Source organism: Pithys albifrons, chromosome 3 (assembly GCF_047495875.1).
Source record: "Pithys albifrons albifrons isolate INPA30051 chromosome 3, PitAlb_v1, whole genome shotgun sequence".
In the NCBI taxonomy this organism is placed as follows: Eukaryota; Metazoa; Chordata; class Aves; order Passeriformes; family Thamnophilidae; genus Pithys; species Pithys albifrons.
The window spans coordinates 31447585-31466888 of NC_092460.1; the positions used below are offsets into that span (position 1 = coordinate 31447585).

The 19304-nt window shown below is 39.0% G+C and overlaps 1 protein-coding gene across 9 annotated transcripts in view; it reads left to right on the forward strand.

The window, feature by feature from the left end:
* The window catches only part of ERC1 (ELKS/RAB6-interacting/CAST family member 1), a 299501-nt gene that overhangs the window by 90347 nt on the left and 189850 nt on the right, over positions 1-19304 (forward strand). For all 9 annotated transcript variants that reach the window (XM_071551243.1, XM_071551238.1, XM_071551240.1 and 6 more), the window contains one exon: positions 4010-4177. In XM_071551243.1, the coding sequence (XP_071407344.1) occupies positions 4010-4177 (168 nt within the window). The remainder of the gene's footprint in view (positions 1-4009; positions 4178-19304) is intronic.

The following is a 19304-nucleotide window of genomic DNA, read 5'->3' on the forward strand; positions in this document are numbered from 1 at the left end:
GGGAGCTGGGTGCCTTCAACAAGACTTACTAACCCCAGCCACACTGAGACCTGTACTGACCATCTGCAAGCATGAAGGAAGGTCAGCTCACAGAACTGAGTTTGCCATGTGCAGGTATTTAGTATCTTGTGCTGGAGGTTGTGGAAGAACATTTGAGCTGCTCTCAGACCTGAGCAGGCCCTGGAAGCAGAACATCTGTCCTGTATGGAGTTTATAAGCTCTGCAAGGACCAGACAAGCTCTGCACAAAGCCAGTTGTGTGCCCCCCTGCTCTGTGGCATGGTCATGTACTCTGAGTTGTACAGGTAACTGGAGCTGTATGTTCATAAAGAATTCACTCTCTTCTTCAGACCATACTTGATATTGCTGCAATCTGTATAAGGTGGTGAAGTATCAACTGTAATGTAATTAATAATAAAGATCAATGTCAAAAATAGGGAATAAAATTAAGTCTTGTGAACTGCCACTGCATTCAAAATCAGTCAGCAAACATGACTTTAAAGTCTTAATTACAGACTATGCTATCAGTAAAAAGGCTTAACTCTTTTTTTGTGTTTATATGATATGTTTGCAAGTTAGTAATGAAATGTCTCGAAACTGATTCTTTTCAAAATGTACTCATACTTGGAGACTTCACATAATAAGAGCTGCTGTAGGTGAAAAGCAACTCTCACTCACATAACAAATATAATTTCCTGTTTCTGTGCATTTCTCAATTATCTTTGAATCCTGAGTGCTGACAGAATTACTTCAACCTCTGCTTTAAAAAGTGACTGCCTCCTGTTAGAAACCTTTGCAAGCTCTAAACACACATTTCAGGATTGGTATTCCATCTGTTCCTTTTGCTGCCTTTACTGTAGTCATACCAATAGAGAATTAAATGTTTGAATTTTGCTGTTACAGAGAAATTTGGGCTTGGATAGAGCATGGGGGTGATTGTACCATCTTATACCACTGAATGAAATATGGTTTGGTTCAGTGATCTAAGCTGATAGTTCAGCCATGGTTTGGAAAGGTGAAAGGTAGATGAGAAGAATCACTCAGGAAAAAGAGAACCACACTGGTTTTTCTAGGCATCACTGACATCTTAAACCCAAATGGGAATCACCAGTGCCACAATAACCTGATTGCTAATGTACAGTGGAAATGATGGTAAAATTTAGAATAAAAAATATGTATGCAGCCTAAGTCCTATTGACTCAAGCTCCTGAATGAGTTCTGAAACTCACTGTGGACCTTTGGAAATTTAAGTGATTTCCCTATGGTTTGGGAATGTTCTGAAAGCTAAAACCGTAATTGCAGAATAAATATTCTAAAAAAGGCTTAGAATTAAATTTTATTAAACATAATTTCATTTATTATGTTTATTCTGGTAGTCATGAAAGCTACTAATATACTGGTTTTTCTTAGAAATTTGGACTTCTACATGTTTAATGTATGGCCAGACATATTAAGAACAGAGTCATAGAGTATTATTTGATGCTACTGGAAAATTCCCAGCACAGCTTTGCATATCTCATTCTTACAGTGGAGAAATTCAAGTCTTGTGTGTGGTGCCCAGCTGAAGAGAGGTCCCTGTACCCAGGAAGGCTGTTGAAGGTGGCCACCAATGTGCTTATTTTGCTAAAGCTTTGTGGGCAACTGGATGGTTTGTGCAAGTCAAGTGAGCAAGCCTTTTGTTAGACAAAGTACCAGCAGTTGCCTGAGCTGTACTCTAAGGTTTTACTTGCCATGCATTATTAAAGACATGGCAGTCTATTGCTGTGAGAGCAGTTGGATTAACCCAGGGTTAAACTGCACCATCCAAGACACTGAAGTCAGGACAAGTCACCACCTCCTGTTTGCCTGGTCGTTTCTAGGGGCAGAGTAAATCTTCAGCTGACTCTGTTGAAGTTGGCATCACCTGACTCCCACAGACCTCCATTCTTGTCACTGTGGGAGGATTCCATACATAACCTGAGCTGACATGAATAAACAAGAGCAGTATTCTGCCAGGAATAGTGCTAAGGTGATGATTGTGTGTCCTGCCAGCCTTTGAAAATACTCTTGAAAGTGTTTTCTGTGTTTTCCTAGGTAAGGACCTCACACAAATAAAACCAGGAATGCAATTTACCCCAAACCACAAGCTTATATAGAGTTCAAAGAGAATAATCAATCAGAAAATGGAAAGCATTCTGTGGATAAATTTCTATTTGCACATGTTCTCTTTTCACTTCTTACTGTGCTGTAGGCATCTGGACTGTCTCAAATATTGTGCAACACAACTGTTGAGAGTATGTGGATTTTCTTGGGAGGGCAATTTTCAGTTTCCCTTCAAGAATTAATAAAAGTGACTCTTAGCTTTAATATGAGAGATAAATAGAGAAGAACATACCTAATCAACCTATAAAACTGTGTGTTTTTAAAAGGAAGACAAAGCCTGATCCATCTGCTAAACTTTTCATTGCAAACCCTAGCCATGCTATAAATCATATTTGGGTATACCTGGCACTCTAATATCCCTGCAGATTATACTCTATGCCCCACTTACTGGATGAAGGGTCAGAATTGTGATTTTAATAATGTATGTGTAAGTGAGAAGGCTCCAGTAGAGGTGGCAGTGGGATTGCAGTGCTGATGGGGAGAGCAGGCCACTCCTTTTCCCTGCTGCTCATTGCTCTGTGTAAAAGTAGTCAGACAAAACAGCAGAGGATTTTGTGGGTGTAACACACTGTAAATGCAGAGCCTCAGAGGCAGCTTTTCCATTAGCAAATCAAAATAAAATGGAATTAGAATAACACATTAAAACTAAATGTTGCTCAGAATACTGTAGGCATAGTGACTTCCTAAATTCTTTCCTGAGCTGGAGTTGTCAAAGTCATCTTTTCACTTCATGTCTCTGCTAGTCTGTGCTGTGCAGAAGGACCAAGAAATTCATTGATCACCCTGTTTACTCTGTGTGACTGATGTCCTGTAATGGATTCAGCTAACAGGAACCAAATCTGATACTGTCAAATAAGATTAGCAGCCAAGCTGGCAGATTGGAGCTCTCTCTGAATGCCGAGTGGATAAGGGTCACTGGGTTTCCTTTGGTGTCTTGAGCAGGTTGTGGTGTTGGATTTCGTATTCCACAATGGTCTTTGAGATTAGTCTGTGCTCTGTAGTGACCTTATTCTTCTCATCAAATTTATATTCATATAGTTCTGATTCCCTCTTCCATTTCTTTTGCCTTGTGAGCTGTTTTGTTTGTGTAAGAGAAATGCAGAAGGAAAAGCAAAAGCTGTTCAACATGCACTTTTGAATTTTGAGGATACCACAGAATTCCCAGTGTGTTTCTAAATTTACTGAGGCCATGAAAGCTCTCAATGTGTTTATGTGTCCAAATTGCACCCACAATATGCTGTACTGTGTCATTTGTTCCATTTTATCTCTAATATAAAACTGCATCCTGCGGAAAGTGCATGTTACATTTAAATTATTATGTTACTCTTCGAGCTAAAATATTCTTAGCCATCCTAAGGTAACCTCTTTCCATGTTTTCATCTGCAGTTGCTGCAAAGAACTCTGCTTTCATTACCTCTAGGCTTAGCTAGTGTTCCTATTAAAACCTAGAGTATAAAGTGACTATTTGGTACTAAGAGTCAATGTTTAAATCTGAATATTGTTTCAAATAAAGGGGTCAGTTTCCCTACATGTGAGAGAACTTCTCATGAACACATTGGGTCCTGCTTTGAGGAAAAATTTCCAGTCTTGTATGTTACAAGACTGAGATATGTGGGAAGTATGATTTGAGGTCATCCAAGGAGGAGCATTAGTCTCATACAGTTCAGAAATAAAAATAAACAGTTGTTTATGTTTAGTCTCCTGCCACTTGTGAAAAGTGTTTTATCACACTCTTATATATGTTGAATTCTTAAAGTGAGGTGTGCTAGATTTCTGAATCTTTTTGTTACAGTTCCCCTGTGGAAGTGTAGTTCTCCTTTTCCAGAATTTCTCAGCTTCAAACCCTATTTCTGCATTTCTGAGTCCAGGTGGATGCGTTACGGTTACGTCTGGAAGAGAAGGAAACCATGCTGAATAAGAAGACAAAGCAGATCCAGGAGATGGCAGAGGAGAAAGGGACGCAGGCAGGAGAGATCCATGACCTCAAGGACATGCTGGAGGTGAAGGAACGCAAAGTTAATGTTCTTCAGAAAAAGGTAAGACTTTAGAAGTCTAAGTCAGATACACATCTCTTGTGCATCTCAATCTCAAGTCCGTCAGAAAGTCTGTACTAGAATTTACATTTTGGAGGTTAATGGTTGAGTCCATTCACATAATGGCAATGTGGTGAATGATGAGTCCATTCACATAATGGGAATATGGTGAATGATGAATTTCAGTTTGAAATTTTGATGGAAAAAATAGAAAGAATTCAAAGGAGAGGTTGTTGCCTTTCAGTGCTTGTGTGTGCTGCTTCTGCTTCCATTTTACTATTAACAGTGACTGAAGCATTTGTATGAGGGCACATCATCTGAAAAATCAATCCTATCCCACCCACCAGCTTCCCAAAGCCACACTGATTTGGGCATTGACTGACTACAACTTCAGCATGTGACTCAATGAGCAAGGGCTTGTATCAGTAGGAGCAATTATGGTGATTTCTCCGTCACTTTCTGAGGAAAGTTCAGGAAGAACTTTGTATAACTTTCACTGGAAATGCTGTTTTGTTGTTCTTAACATTTCTTGGGAACTTCTAGAATAGGATAATCAGAGTTCAGACTATCCTTCATATCTTTCTGGATAAGAAAATGGAGGGCTTATCAGTGAAATGGGAGAGGTCTGGGTAAGGGAAAGTAGACCCTGTCAGGGAAATTAGAGTGGTTTCCCAAAGGGCATTGAGTCCTGGGGCAGTGGATGTCATTATGGATGATTGTTGGCAAATTGCACACAGTAGATCCCAATTTTCTGCTGCACACAGTAAAGAGAAATGCATGTATTGCAATAAATTTTAATTTAAATAATATTTTTTCTCTATATCTTTAGAAAAGTGGCTCTTGGACCTTTTATTCAGGCTAAAATGAAGGGGATGTGTTTTTTAATTTTTTCCCTAGACCTTTAAACAATTCTGTGAAATTCTCAGGATATTAATAGTTCAGAATATTGATTAATTTTTGACACTTGGCCAATACCTTTTCTTCTTGTACATAACCATGAATCATGAGGGTTTAGGTCATGTTCGGTTCTGTTACAGCCGACGTCGTGTGGGAATGGAAGTTCAGGAATGGACTTTAGCCATAAATAAGTCATTAATAATTTTAGAGCAGAGCCCTAAAATTCTCAGTCTTCATGGTCTCATTTCTTTGTCTGTTCATCTTTTTAGGAACACTTACTGATTTCTGATTTTTGTGCTGTGCTTTCTTTTTGTTTTCAAACTTGGTCATGCACTTGCCAAACACAGACTGAGATCCCAGCTGAATTTTTGACTAAGAAGTGAGGAATCTGACATTTGCGTAAATGTTAGATGTCACTGAGGTCGTTCTACTTCCATTTACTCTCACACTGCTTTTTCACACGTTTTCTTACTTGCTTCACGTCACACTTGAGAGTGATTGTTCATTAGATCATTTATAGGCAGTGCTAAAGGTTCTCTTTTTACACATTTTTTAATGCTTGTGTTTTTGAGACCTCTGTAATCCATATTCAGATTGTTTTCATCTTGTGTCTTCCTGCATCTGGCCTGCTTTTTGAGGTTGGTTTGCTGTTGCTTTCAGGTAAAAGTCCCTGGTCTGTTCAGGTTGGAAAGTAAGGACCCAGGCTTTTAGGCGTACAGGGTTTCAGGTCTTGCTTTCCTAGACAGCTCATTTAAGGATAAGACTACTGTGAAAAAAAATAGCAATTTGTGGTATTTAGTAAACATCTGTGCTTCTTAAACAAAAAAAACCAAACAACAAAAGCCACACAATCAAACCATCATAGAATGCTTTGGGTTGCAAGGGACCTCCAAGATCATCCAGTTTCTGTCCCCCTGCTGTGGGCAGGACACTTCCCACTAAGTCCCACCCGACCTGGTGTTGAACACTTCGGGGATGGGGCATCCACAGCTTCTCTGGGCAGCCTGTGCCATATCCGTATATAACCTATCTGTAGAAAAATACTTATTTCGTGCTGCTATCTGGAATCACATGCCGAGATTTGAATTTGCTTTAGCCTTGAAGTTGCTGGAAGCATTTCCTTCAACATGAGCAGTTAAATGCTGAGGGTTGTAAATTCAAAGATTATTTTCTCAGTCTCGGTAACTAACAAACCTGGAATATTTTTATGAAGAATCTGAGTGACAATTCTTTTGTCTGAGGTTCGTGATGCAATATGGAATTTCTTTTTATTTTTTGCATAATCTCAGGTAAATAAACAGAAATTCAGGCCTTTAAAGTTCAAGGATTTATGGCCTTAGCTCAGATTTTTAATTGATTGCCCAGACCTGGAATCTAAGACTGGGTTTGGGATTTTCTGTAGATAGGGCTTTACATTTTCTCATTCTCTTTAACCTTTTTTCCCAGAAAAGCAGAGCTTTAGAAAATACCTGAGGAAGGCCTGGTCTGATATTTTAATACATATTCTCAGACTCAGACTATTCTGAGTTGGAAGGGACCAACAAGGATCATCGAGTCCAACTCTTAAGTCAGTGGCCCACACAGGAGATTGAACCCATGACCTTGGCATTATTACAACCAAGTTTTAACCAACTGAGCTGATCTCAGGGTCTTAATTTTATTGTGGAAGTTATGAGAACTTTCATAAAACCTGTTTTAGGTGCTAGGGAAAAATTAGGAAGTCTCATTTTGATCTGGTCTATATGCCTGTCCTTTTTTAGCTGCACAGATAGCTATTTCTGCCCTTTGCCTGCAACTTTGGAAGTCTGTAGCTGCTCTCATGCAAATGTTTTTCTCTTAATGCTTGTAAACAATGTTCTGCTTTTTCTTTCTTTGCATTTCTAGAGTGCATTTTCTTATTAAAATGCACAGCTTGTTTTCTGCTTCATCCAAATGCTGTCTTTCAGACCTTCCAGGACAATGCAGAATTTTATTGTCATTAAAAAAATGTGCAGTCTTTAAACTGTCGCCTGCCTGCACAATAGTCCTTTTTATTCCTCCCTCTGATTATAAACTGGTGTGTTCAGACAGATCAGGTTTAACTATATATTCTAGTTGAAGAAATGAAGGTACAGTTTAAAGTATCTTCAGAGGTCATAGACATCATAGATAGTAGTTTGTTTGAGGTTTTTTTGCTGCCTTAGTTATCTGATAGTAAATGTTTGTTTTAAGTTTATGGACATGATTTAAATGGTACTCAGGCATTTTAATTGAATACAGTGAAAGACTATGAAAGGCTAGTGGGAGAAAAAAAGCTTTTCTTTATAGTGTTAAGTAATATTTCTCTATGGATATTTGGAAGCAGCAGTTATGAGAAGGAACAGAGTACAGGTGTTGGCATGTTGAAGGAATTTCAAAAAAATTAAGAATTGTACTAGTAGACACTATTCAATCAGTTTTCACCAAGCACTCGTCCCTCAGCAGGTACTCAGGTTGGAGGATATTTTCAAAGTTTGATTCTAATCAACTAAATTTTGCACACTAATATTTTTTAATGCTAAGTAAAAAGAAAATTTGTAGTGAAAGCTAAAATTAAAAGATTTTAAAAGAAAAGAATTTATTTAAAATGTCATTAATTTTCATAACCCATTTAGGAGAAGCTGTTTACTTCCTTTGAAATCTGGAGAGGTTGCCTGGATTAGTAATGTAGCCATAGTCAAATGGGTATTTGGACTTCATGAATTTTTAAAATTTTCTGTGATTGTTCTAGATGTGTAACCACCTATTCAAATGACACTGACAAGGGTTGTTTGCATGGTGCCCAAGACTATGTTCTCCTAAGTTTCTACAATTCCTGTTGTTGAGTCAAAAATGTTTTAAAATGCACCCTTGACTATTGGGTCTCTGGATTCCTTCACACAGGCCACTGCATGGTTAGTGTTATGAACCATTACTTTTGTTGTTGTATTGATTAAAGGTGATGAACTAGAAAGTGTTACTTTTTGGTCATTCAAAAATCAAGAGGAAGAAAGTAATGGAAGTTTACTGGCTGATTAGAGATCAGTTAAAGGACACAGAAGAAGATTATGAACAACAAAGATCTGAATAATTAACATGACAATTGGTATCATTACTGATACCCAGTAGGCACCAAAATACATTTTCCAGGTTGCTGAGGAAACCACATTTTGCATTTTAAATTCTGGAATCTTTCCAGTTCTAAGCTCATACAGTGATGCTGCTTGGTAGCACCTTTATTTTAGACAATAGAAGTGGGGCAAATGCTAGAAATTTGGAGACTTTGGCTTTTTGTCTGAAAAATTAATGCAAAAACTTAGTTTTATAGAGCTTCAGGATTAATTTTTTTTTCTTATTTCATTGAAAACAAATCTTGCGTAAAATCTCATTTTTAGTTGTTAGAACTCACGGCAAGGGAAGAGTGTCTCTGAGAATAAAGTAGGGACCATGCTGGGAAAATTTGAAATCTGAACCTGAGAAACCTTAAATTGTGTTCATTACTCTTTTTGCCACATGTCTGTCTGTGCTGGTAGACAAGGATGAAAAGGATTGGGAAAGAGAAATCAATACTTTGCAATCAAAGCATTTTATAGAAACAGCGTTTGGGATAAAAGATAAGTAACAGTACCCTGAAAGATGAAAAAAAAGAAAGCAGTGAATCAATCACCCCGAGCTTTTGGGGTAGGTCATGTTTTGTCTTGGGAAGGGGGTTAACACTCCCTTCTTTGTGAAATGCAGCTGCAGGCAAATAAAATGCAAGTTTTAGTGTCTGAACATTTCAGTGTTTTTGGCAGCTCCCCATGTGCTGTGTGATAATTGACCTGTGATAAAGGAAGAACTAAGAGTTATTTTTTCTTTGGTGGCTGTGCTGATTTGTTTAGCTTGAATTCGGGAAGGTTCCAAATGCTCCTGCACTTTTGGATAAGAAGCACTGCCTTTCTCCACAGAAAATAAATGTCCTCTGCTTAGAAATCAGAATAAACACCTTATGCTTAATGATAAGAAATACTGTGTGGAAGAGGCTGCAAATGAAATTTGTAACTCAGTTGTTTAAAATCAGTAGAGATCATAGTTACTACAAAAGCAGTGTTGGTTTAGCATTCCTAACTTTTGACGTTCAGTGTTTGTGCCTTAAAGATTGTTTTGTTTCTATTCCCTCATCTGTGAAGATTTACCTCCTGAGGCAGCTCTTCTGCTCCAGCCCTGAAGAGAAGGAAGTGCATTTTCAAACATGTAATTCAGTTTTTGGTAGCTTCATCCTCCTGGATGTGACCTTGGACTTGAGTACCAGGTGAACGAATACATGGTTCTTGAAGAATTAATAAAATGCAGGCTAGACTTTGAGATATCCCTTTGAGACTTTTGACATTTAGTGTTTAAAAGTCCTGTAGTGTCCATGCTGCGGGCAGTGGCTCATTCAAACCTGCAGTGTGTGTCCAGGGCTCTGGAACAAAGTGACAGCAAAGAACAACTAAGGCTGTCCCAGCACAGGTGGTCTGTGTGTACAGGTATGAAGTGGGTGTGCATGTGCCCTCCTGCTTAAGTCTGGATGATTCTTTGCCTCTGTAACATACCCGTGGGCAAGCTTTTTCTCGGCTTCTTACGTGCACAAATCATGAACATTGAAGGAGAGCACCCTACAGGTTCATAATAGTCTGCTCATCGGCCCAGCTTCTGCAGGGAGGCAGAAGGAAGATGTGCTGGGCTTTCTGCTCAGCCACAACTGATGAAATAGGTACTTTTCTTCAGGAGCACTGTGGCTTATCCACAGCAAATACAAGAGTATTTCTGTAACCATCTCTCTCTGTCAGAAAAAGCCAGAGTTCTGCTCCTTTTCCTCCAGGGCTCAAGGCATGTCACTGAAGGCGTTCCAGACTCTGTTCAGAGATTTCAAACACCACAAAAAAAGACCAAACACCCCCACAGGCTCATGGCAGCTTATTTATTAAATCTGACAGACATGACTTCAGAGATGTGTCCTGTAGGGTCACGATAGACTTCTATCTCTGTCCCTGAAGGGGTATCAGACCTCTTCTGCTGCTGCTTTTTCTTTCATTCAAGCCTTTCTGTTGCAGGCTTGCTGACAACCACTGAACAGAACAAAATTGAATTCTGTGGCTTCTAGAAGTTGCCAGAAGCTGTTCTAATTTGTTACCCTTTGTCTCCAAGATGCTACAGTCACTTCTCTTTTCACCAATACACTCTCATAATTGCTTTACCACGTGGGATGGGAGATCCAGGTAGTATTTTATCTTCAGTTAGAGGAATAATAGGAAAAAATAGACAATCTTTTAATTCCTCATCTCTATCAAATACTACTAGCTAAAATCTTTGGTAGCAATGAAAGTGCCAAAGAAGACTGGAGAGACTTTATTATGTGAGTTCAAATTAAGCATAATTATCCTGTGAGATTTTTTGAATTTCTGCCATTCAGGTAGGAGCTTAGTTGTTTAATTTCCACATGGAAAATGGGGACACAAGACAGAATTTATTTTCATTCTACAATAAGCCATGATCACTTTCATAGTAAGGTCCTTTACCATTCTGTTTTGACTTTCCACTTCTCTGAGAATCCACCAAGACCTTTTAGAGTAATTGCAGCCCAGGTTAGGTGACATGGTGTGTTGGGTTTTTTTCTTATTTTATGAATGTACAACTAACAAGATAATATTAGAGCAGGGGAATAACACAATTTCTTCATACCACTTTTTAACTCTTTACTAGTTCAGTTTTAGAGGTGGCTTATTACCTTACAGATCCTGGAGTTTGGTACAATGGCTTCAAGTTCAGTGTTAGCAGGAGCCCTTCCCTCTCAGGGCAGACTTTACTTTGGGAGATTTGACACATTTGATTCTTTCTGAGCCGTATAAGATACATTTTTCTGATTTGGACTATGGGTCCTAAAAGGTCCACACACTTGGCTTGAGGCAGTATTTGCAGTGGCAGATAGTCCACAGTTTACAGGTGCTGATAGAGGTGACAGTGTGTTCTCCCAGGGACTGACCTGAGCAATGTACTTTGATTGTCTTGATAATCCAGATCAGTCATGGCAGATAACTTGCAGCTTAAAGTGTGCTGCAGGAGGGCTCTGCAGAGGGATCTGGATAGACTTGAGAGATGGGCTGATTCCAATGGGATGACGTTCAATAAGGCCAAGTGCTGGGTCCTGCACTTTGGCCACAACAACCCCCTGCAGCGCTACAGACTGGGTACAGAGTGGCTGGAGAGCAGCCAGGCAGAAAGGGACCTGGGGGACTGATTGACAGGAAGCTCAACATGAGCCAACAGTGTGCCCAGGTGGCCAAGAAGGCCAATGGGATCGTGTCCTGTATCAAAAATAGCGTGGCCAGCAGGCCCAGGGCAGTGACCCTTCCCCTGTACTCTGCATTGGTGAGGCCACACCTTGAGTGTTGTGTTCAGTTCTGGGCCCCTCAGTTCAGGAAAGAGATTGAGGGGCTGGAGTGGGTCCAGAGAAGAGCAACAAGGCTGGTGAAGGGACTGGAGCACAAGTCCTATGGGGAGAGGCTGAGGGAGCTGGGGTTGTTTAGCCTGGAGAAGAGGAGGCTCAGAGGTGACCTCAGCACTGTCGAGAACTACCTGAAGGGAAGTTCTAGCCAGGTGAGGGTTGGTCTCTTCTCCCAGGCACTCAGCAATAGGACAAGGGGGCACAGGCTCAAGCTCTGCCAGGGGAAATTGAAGTTGGAGATCAGAAAAAAAATTCTTTGCAGAGAGAGTAATCAGGCATTGGAATGGGCTGCCCGGAGAGGGGGTGGATTCCCCATCCCTGGAGGTTTTTCAACTGAGATTGGCCGTGGCACTGAGTGCCATGATCTGGTAAAGGGACTGGAGTTGGACCAAGGATTGGACTTGATGATCTCAGAGGTCTTTTCCAACCCAATCAATTCTATGATTCAGCATTCTCATTGTAAGGGCTTTCACTTTCCAGAGGAGCATGGATTTCGTGGTTTCAAGTTGGGTGCTGACACAGCCCTCACCAGTGAGTTCCCAGCATATCATAACAGGTTTCTTACTTAGGTTATAATACAGTGCATGATCACTTATATTAGTTGGTGAAATTCCCTTTTGTCTGTTGAATACTTTGTGCTTTGTTGTTGAAAGCAATAACTCACCCTCTGAGCATTCTCAACACTATAGTGAAGAGTTTTAATTGCATTTTGTCATTAAACCAGAAGTCAGAGTCTTAGTAGAGTTGCCCTAAGCACAGACTTGCACTGCTGAAGAACGTTGTAAGATGTTTCTGCATTGAAATCATTAGAGGAAACCTGAGACTTTCTGTTCCTGAGTTCTTTGTTCAGTTCAGGTGTGGTTTTATGGCACATTGTCTTCACAGAATCATGGAATGGTTGAGGTTGGAAGAGACCACGGGAGGTCATCTTGTCAACCTGCCTGCTGAAAGGACTGCCCAGTCACCTGCCTGGGACCATGTCCTAGCAGCTTTTGAACAGGGTTGTGTAAGAACAGCTTTTTATTGAATTTCAGAGCAGTGGAATCTGTGAGTGAATTATCTCATAGGTGCTGAACATGCACTTGAAGATTGTTTAGAGTATTACGTGGGTCATCTAAACTAGTGGAGGAAGCATAAGTTACATTTGAATAATTGATTTTGCATATAACAGATTTTATGTTATTACAGTAATTTTTAGTGCACAGTTATGACTACTACTTCAGCAGCTATGGCAGAGGCACCTACTGTATTCAAAACAAGTTTTTATGCCTGCCTGTGTTATGATTTAGAATTTGTAAGTGTAGAATGTGGTGTTTCATTTTTATGTTAGCGCTGTTTTTGCTTGGAGTATTTTGTGATACCACAATATAAATAAAAACATCTGGATTATATGTAACATATGTACCTGTATTCCCAGATGTATGGTAATATTCTTTCAAAAAATCAAATCTTGCTCTGATGTGTGTGAGAGACAGCAAGTCAGTTTCTTATTTTTAGATCTATTAATGTAAGTAACATTCTCTCAATTTATATTGATGTTATTAAAGAATCTTGCCTATTGACTTTAGTAACTAAAGTGCTTGATTGGGGTTTTTTTCTGAAGTAATGGATATCCACTCCTCCTTGTAGATAAGTAGGCTCAAAGAAAGAAAACAGGACTGTGAGGTTAACGATGTTAGTTCTGTAGTTCAGCTTTTGTAGCCAGAAAACAGGGTTTTAAACTGATGCACACACTGCTGTAATAGTGTCACATAAGATAGATAGCAATAGAAGAGTTACAAGAAAACTCCATTGGAGTCTCTGGTATTATCTGTACTCCAGCATTCCAGAAGACTGAAACCACAACTCAGCAAATCTGTCATGTACGGAAGGAACCTTCTTTTTTTAGTACTCCTCAAAGAGGAGCAGTCATTTTAATATGGTGTCCTTCTTGTGCCTTGAGATAACCTCTTGACTGGCAAGACAGAACATTACTCATAGGTAGGGGGACTGACACATTCTCGTTTCTTGGAGGGATCTGGGAAAACAGCCAACTGTGGGGCCTCTTGCCTTCATTATAAATTAAACGTGTAGTTTTTCTGGCAAGATAGAGCTAATGAGCTTTGTTGGTGTATTCACTGTCAGCAAGACAAACACAAACTTCCCAGTGATTGAGGAGGCAGGAAGAGCAAGGGCGTGTGCCCTTTTTGAGGTTGCTTACATCAGCCTTCCTCACAGGGCTTGGCTTTTCCCTGCTCTCTGGGCTGCAAGACTTCACAGTTTCCAGCGCTTCAGTCACCAGGCGTTTGCTGCCCCTGAGGGTTCTGTCTGAGCTGTGTCTGGAACACACATTAGTGATGGCCTTAGCCAGCTTAGGGATCTTCACTAGAACAAGGAAGGAGTAATTTTTCAGTTTAAATCAATAGTTTACTGGATTCAGGAGTGAATTTTGAATCCACTAAGCTAGACAGACTTCTAGGCTGGGTCTCTGCGTAGTATTTATACTCTCGTAAGGCACAAGTATATGAATGGCTTTCAAGTTCATGATTTCACTTGTCCAAAGGATAAGTACATGAGTTTACGAGTTCACTTCCAAAGGATAAGAAAGCTGGTCAGTATGGAGTAGCATCATCAGAAGAAATTAAGGTCTCTTAGTCCCAGAATAGTGTGCATTTGATTTTTAGGGTGCTCCTCTACATGATGAAGGGCTTATGTACCTTGCAGCAAAGAATGGCATTGAACAGTTTTGAACACATAACTTCTGGATAAAGAGGGCCACTCTCTGTCCCTTCCAGCCTTTACTTTCTGTAGAGATTGCAGTGTCGATTTGCCTAAAGCAGTCTGTGGTATAAGGTGGGAAAGAATGTAATAAAATGATGGTACTAATTGAATGTACTAGGTTCTTAAATTATTTCTTTTGAGCATGGACCACTAAGGAATTTGTCACCCATCATGCTCTGAAGTAGTTCTGTACGAGCAGGGATAGCTAAATACTGAAGAATACACAGACTCTCATGTTTAGTTGTTACAGTATGACTTCCTAACCCCTCTCTATTCATCACTCCATATCCTTTCTAGTAGAATGAAGCAGGACAATCACAGTTCACTGGCCATGTTTTACACTGGGATTAGAAGCATCCCTCCTTTCCGGAGCTCTCCCCTCTGGGTTAGGACAGTTTTCCTTTACAGTGTATCTTTGATCATAATAAATGAGTTATTTGCACAAAGTAATTCAGTGTCTGAATGGAAATCTAATTTCAAATCTTTGTTCAAGTTGTACAGCCTTCTGCTTGAATGATCCTAAATGATAATGTAAATGGAGTTTAGTTTGCTGTGAGGATTTCCTTTATAATCAACATTAAATCCCCTGTTCCCATCCTATCCATTGGGCTGCCTCAATGGTTAGTCTTTTCTGCTCCCTGATTTCCATGCTTGGGTATCCCAGTGTTCTGAGGAGTTAAGCCTTTCCTTTCTTCATGTCCTTTCTCACCACCCTTTTTTCTATAATGAAGGTATGATACGAAACACCACCAGGTGTCTCTCTAAGCGGAGCTGTGTCAGTAGTTACAGTATCCTTACCCTCTGAAGGTCCAAAATCTAAATCTAAAGCAAATCAGGAAAATGTCATCAGTATTCCTGAGTATGAGATCAAGTTGCCATAGAAGGATGACCTTCTCAGTAATTGTCAATGAAATACTGCACTTGGTTTATCCAAGTAAAGAAGTTTAATTGTTAATATAGGAAGTTTTTCACTTGACAGTTTTTAAATGTTATATAACCGTGTGATCCTTGAGCTATTCTAAAAGCAATGTCACAACTCCTTAGTTTTATTCCGCTTCTTACAAAACAGAATATCAGATCTAACTTATTACTGGGTCCAGTTTTTTCCTTTGTTTTATCAGCCTTGCACAATGAAGTATTTTTGGTTTTTCTTATTTTGAACATTTGGGAACAATCATGAAAATATTCCAGTTTATAGTATTTGTATTTTTCCAGTAATTAACTTTTCTAAGACAGATCTGTCCAAATGGATTGTCCAAGTATTTTCTGAGACTTGGAACAGGAGTGGCAAATGTCTCCCAAATAGTTGTGTTTTTAATTCCAATGTGCTTGGTAGGTTGTAGGAGTAAAACTTTGGAAAACATAGTCACAGAGATTGCTTCATAATGTCAGGACACAGCTGAAAGGAGACTTAGCATGATGTTAATTTGCATGGTTAGACTGAGATTGCAACCAAGTGGATATTATTCATAATTAGATTGTGAAATAAATTGCCAGATTATTTCAATCATGGTTTTCAGCATGGTATTTTTTAACATATATGAAGTAAATGAGTAATATATAAACTTAGGGTTTCATTGAAAAGCAGTAACATCTAAATGAATTTGTTTTGCTATTTATGACAGTAGTGTTTTGTTTTGAATTACTTGGGGAATGAAAGTATTACACTCAAGTTGGAACCAAAAAATTATCTTCATGAACAACCAAGGCTGACGAAATACATTCTCTTACCTGATGAGTACCAGCAGAAACAAGGGGTCACCCAGTGAAGCTTTAAGATAAACCAGTGAGAGAGTATTTTTAATGGATTATGTAATGAACCATATGTATGTAACCAACTGGCTTGCATACTGCCAACCCAAATTTCTTAGGACCAGCTTTTTTACTTTTGTTATTAAACTGCCTTTTACATAAAGTGTTGTCCTTTCATACTGAGATCTGTGTGCTTTGGGACATAACCAGTATCATTAGGTTAGAAAAAGTGTCTGCCCCTCATGACAAAACCCTCTTTTGTAGTGACCATGAGAGGATTTTATGATTCTAAGACTTTTGGCTGGGTTAGGCTATTGGTATTGTTGAACCTCCTCAGAATGAAGCAATTCCTTACCTAAATTTAAGTGGTTTACAGCTGTCTAAGGATGTGAGTCATTGCTAATGAGTAATTTTTTCTAGGTGAGTGCTTTGGAGCTGACACAATGCTTAAGAACAACATATAGGTTGCCTCCCTTGAAAATGTGAATTTCAGGATATTTATGAACTCAGAAATCAGGGGGGTTTTCCCTTCTTTTTCCTCCCCTACCCCAATTTGAATTGTGATGGAGTTTATCTTCAGAAGCTTGTAAGGAAAAGGCCTCTCAGTGTAAGTTTTGAGAAAAACCAAACTTTAATGATAGAATTGCATTGAAGTTTGAAGGAAATTCATGCTATTTACTACCAGGATTGCAGACATGATAGTAATATTCTGAGAATATGGCTTGAAACATCTGGTTGTTATGGGGACTATGACAGTACAGAGAAAAATCTTTACTATTTAGGAGACGGTAGAATCATAATTCACTTTAAGGTGAGTGCTCTTGTTAAGTTCTGCTTTGCAGGGACCTGTCAGCAAACTGGTGCTACCAGAGGATGGTTAGGTGTGCAAAAGAAAGGACAAGAAAAGGAAACAAAGGGCTAGAAATAAATGTCCTTAGAGATTTTGTAAACATAGATGAACTATTTTTCTGACTGGGATAAATCTACTCACAAAGCACCCTTATTTGAAAAGGCAATGGAAAGAGAGGAGTCTTTTGGCTCAGTGTCAGTTGTTTGTTGTTCCTTCACCAGAGGTACAAAATAATTAACTGTCTGTGCAAGTGAAATCAGTTTTTGTTGAATCAACACTTAGTGCATGCCATTCTTTTCTCAAGTCACCCTGACTGCAAAGTTAGGTCAAGAATAAAGCATTGATTTTACGAGGTGTTCTGCTATTCCTGGATAATTTTTAAGCTTTTTCTCTCTGTATTCAAGTTACTTCATTTTGAAGCAGTACTAGTGTTCCTCTTTATCATCCATATATTTATTCCATAATTAAGGTTTTATTTTCAATAGAAATCACAAAAATAAATTCTTTGTACTTTCTAAGCTGCATAGCAATAAAATGCTTTATTTGTAAAGCTAAACACTGTAGAGCTTTGTGCTAATTTCAAAGGACTTTCTGCAGATTGGAGACCACAAGAGTAAAAATGGCAAAAAGATTTTATGTTCTGAAAAATCAAACAGCTGTTTTAATGGGAACTGTTTTGGGCTTTAACTGGACCTGTGTAGGGGTACAGAAGTTAATTGTTTAAGATGCATCACTGCACTGGAGTTTCTGCATTTTAAATTCTCTTTTTGTCCTGTCATTCTCTGTGTTGCCCCCACCCTTTCTAGCCTGATTCTCTTTCTTAGGCCAACAGTGTTCCTTGGTTAGCCCATTGCCACTGAAGAAACCTCCTGCTGTAAGATCCTTTGTACCAGTCCAAGGTGTTGCAGATCCCACTATTTTAGGTTCAGGACATCAGGACTTTTCCAAAGTGCATAATCACATTCCAGTGTGATGTTCCAGATAAGCATTGAAGTAGAGCAGCAGTAAAAAGAAGAAAACTTTATTGGGAATTAAAATAAAATTAGTCCAGACTTTCCTGGGTAGCTGAATTAATGTAAATGGAACAATTGTTTGCCACTTAACTGAAGAGTTCACCATCTCTGCATGAAGTGTTAACTGGGACTACAGAATTCAGAATTCTTTAAGAAGAGAAAGGAAGAGAGAGACCACTACTGGTATCTTGCATTTCACAGTGGTTTTCATTTACTTATGCTTAAAAAACTTTACACATTTAGTAGATATACAAAGCAGTTGAACATGGGTTTTAGTATGATAATTCAAGAACATTAATCTCTATAAAATGTGACAACATTGTGACCATATTCATATCAATTAGTTGGATCATAAAGTAAAAAGATCATACTGCATGCAGCTGAACTTTGGAAGAAACTCTGACTTGAATTTGCCAAAATCTTAGTGAACAAAGGAAAATTGTTTTGATCTGTTCTGAACTTTAAAACAACTTAAAAATCTCACCCTTGCAAGAAGACATGGTGTGCCTAAAGCTTCACATTGTCGCTAGTCTTGGGAACTTAGCCTTTAAAATTATTAGCAAGAACATTACTTTCAGTCTAATGGTTCAGTACAGTAATATGAATGATGTTCACTTATGTGGCAGACCTTACTTCACACACAGAATTTGTTACTGCTAAATTAAATGTAGGTTTTTGCAATTCACACAGAACTGTTCTAGTGGTACTTTTGCAGGATTTGCAACAGAAAGACAATTATGAGGGTGAAGTTTACAGTGTGACATTGATAAGACTGGAGTTTAATGTTAGAAAACTGATCAGTAATACCTGCTTACAGGCTTTCATTGTGGTCTCCAAAGGATTATTTTCAGGAATACAGTAATAAATATAAATCCAGTAGTACAGCTTTCTTGAACAGTCTCTTGGGACTTAAGGTGATCTCTCATTAATGTCTTACTCCTTTCCCCAAAGCAACAGTTGTTTTATTACATTTTTATGTGATCGTGTCTCTTTTAACTGTTATGTTGTCATCTTGATTTTGATGCAAGCCCACCTTTGTCAGCTTCTCAAGTACTGTGGGATTCCAGCAATTCAAGTACAATTGTGGGCTCTCAGATTTTCATCGTATCAGTATTCTTACACTGAAGGGAGTAGTTTGTCTCCAGCTAGACAGAATTGTGGCTGTTGTATCATCATATACCTGCTTACTTACCCACTCCTTCTTCCTAAAATGCTTTTTTTGTCCTCATGTTAATATTCCTGATGTGGCAGAATCCCTTCTGCCTGTGATCGGTGGGAATCCATCAGCTCCTCGTGCTCACTGACCCTGGAGGTGGTGTGACCAATAGTGCCTTTACAAAACCAAGGAAGAACTGTCAGGAAAGGTCACAGCTTGTGTGAAGTTTTTGTTTATGT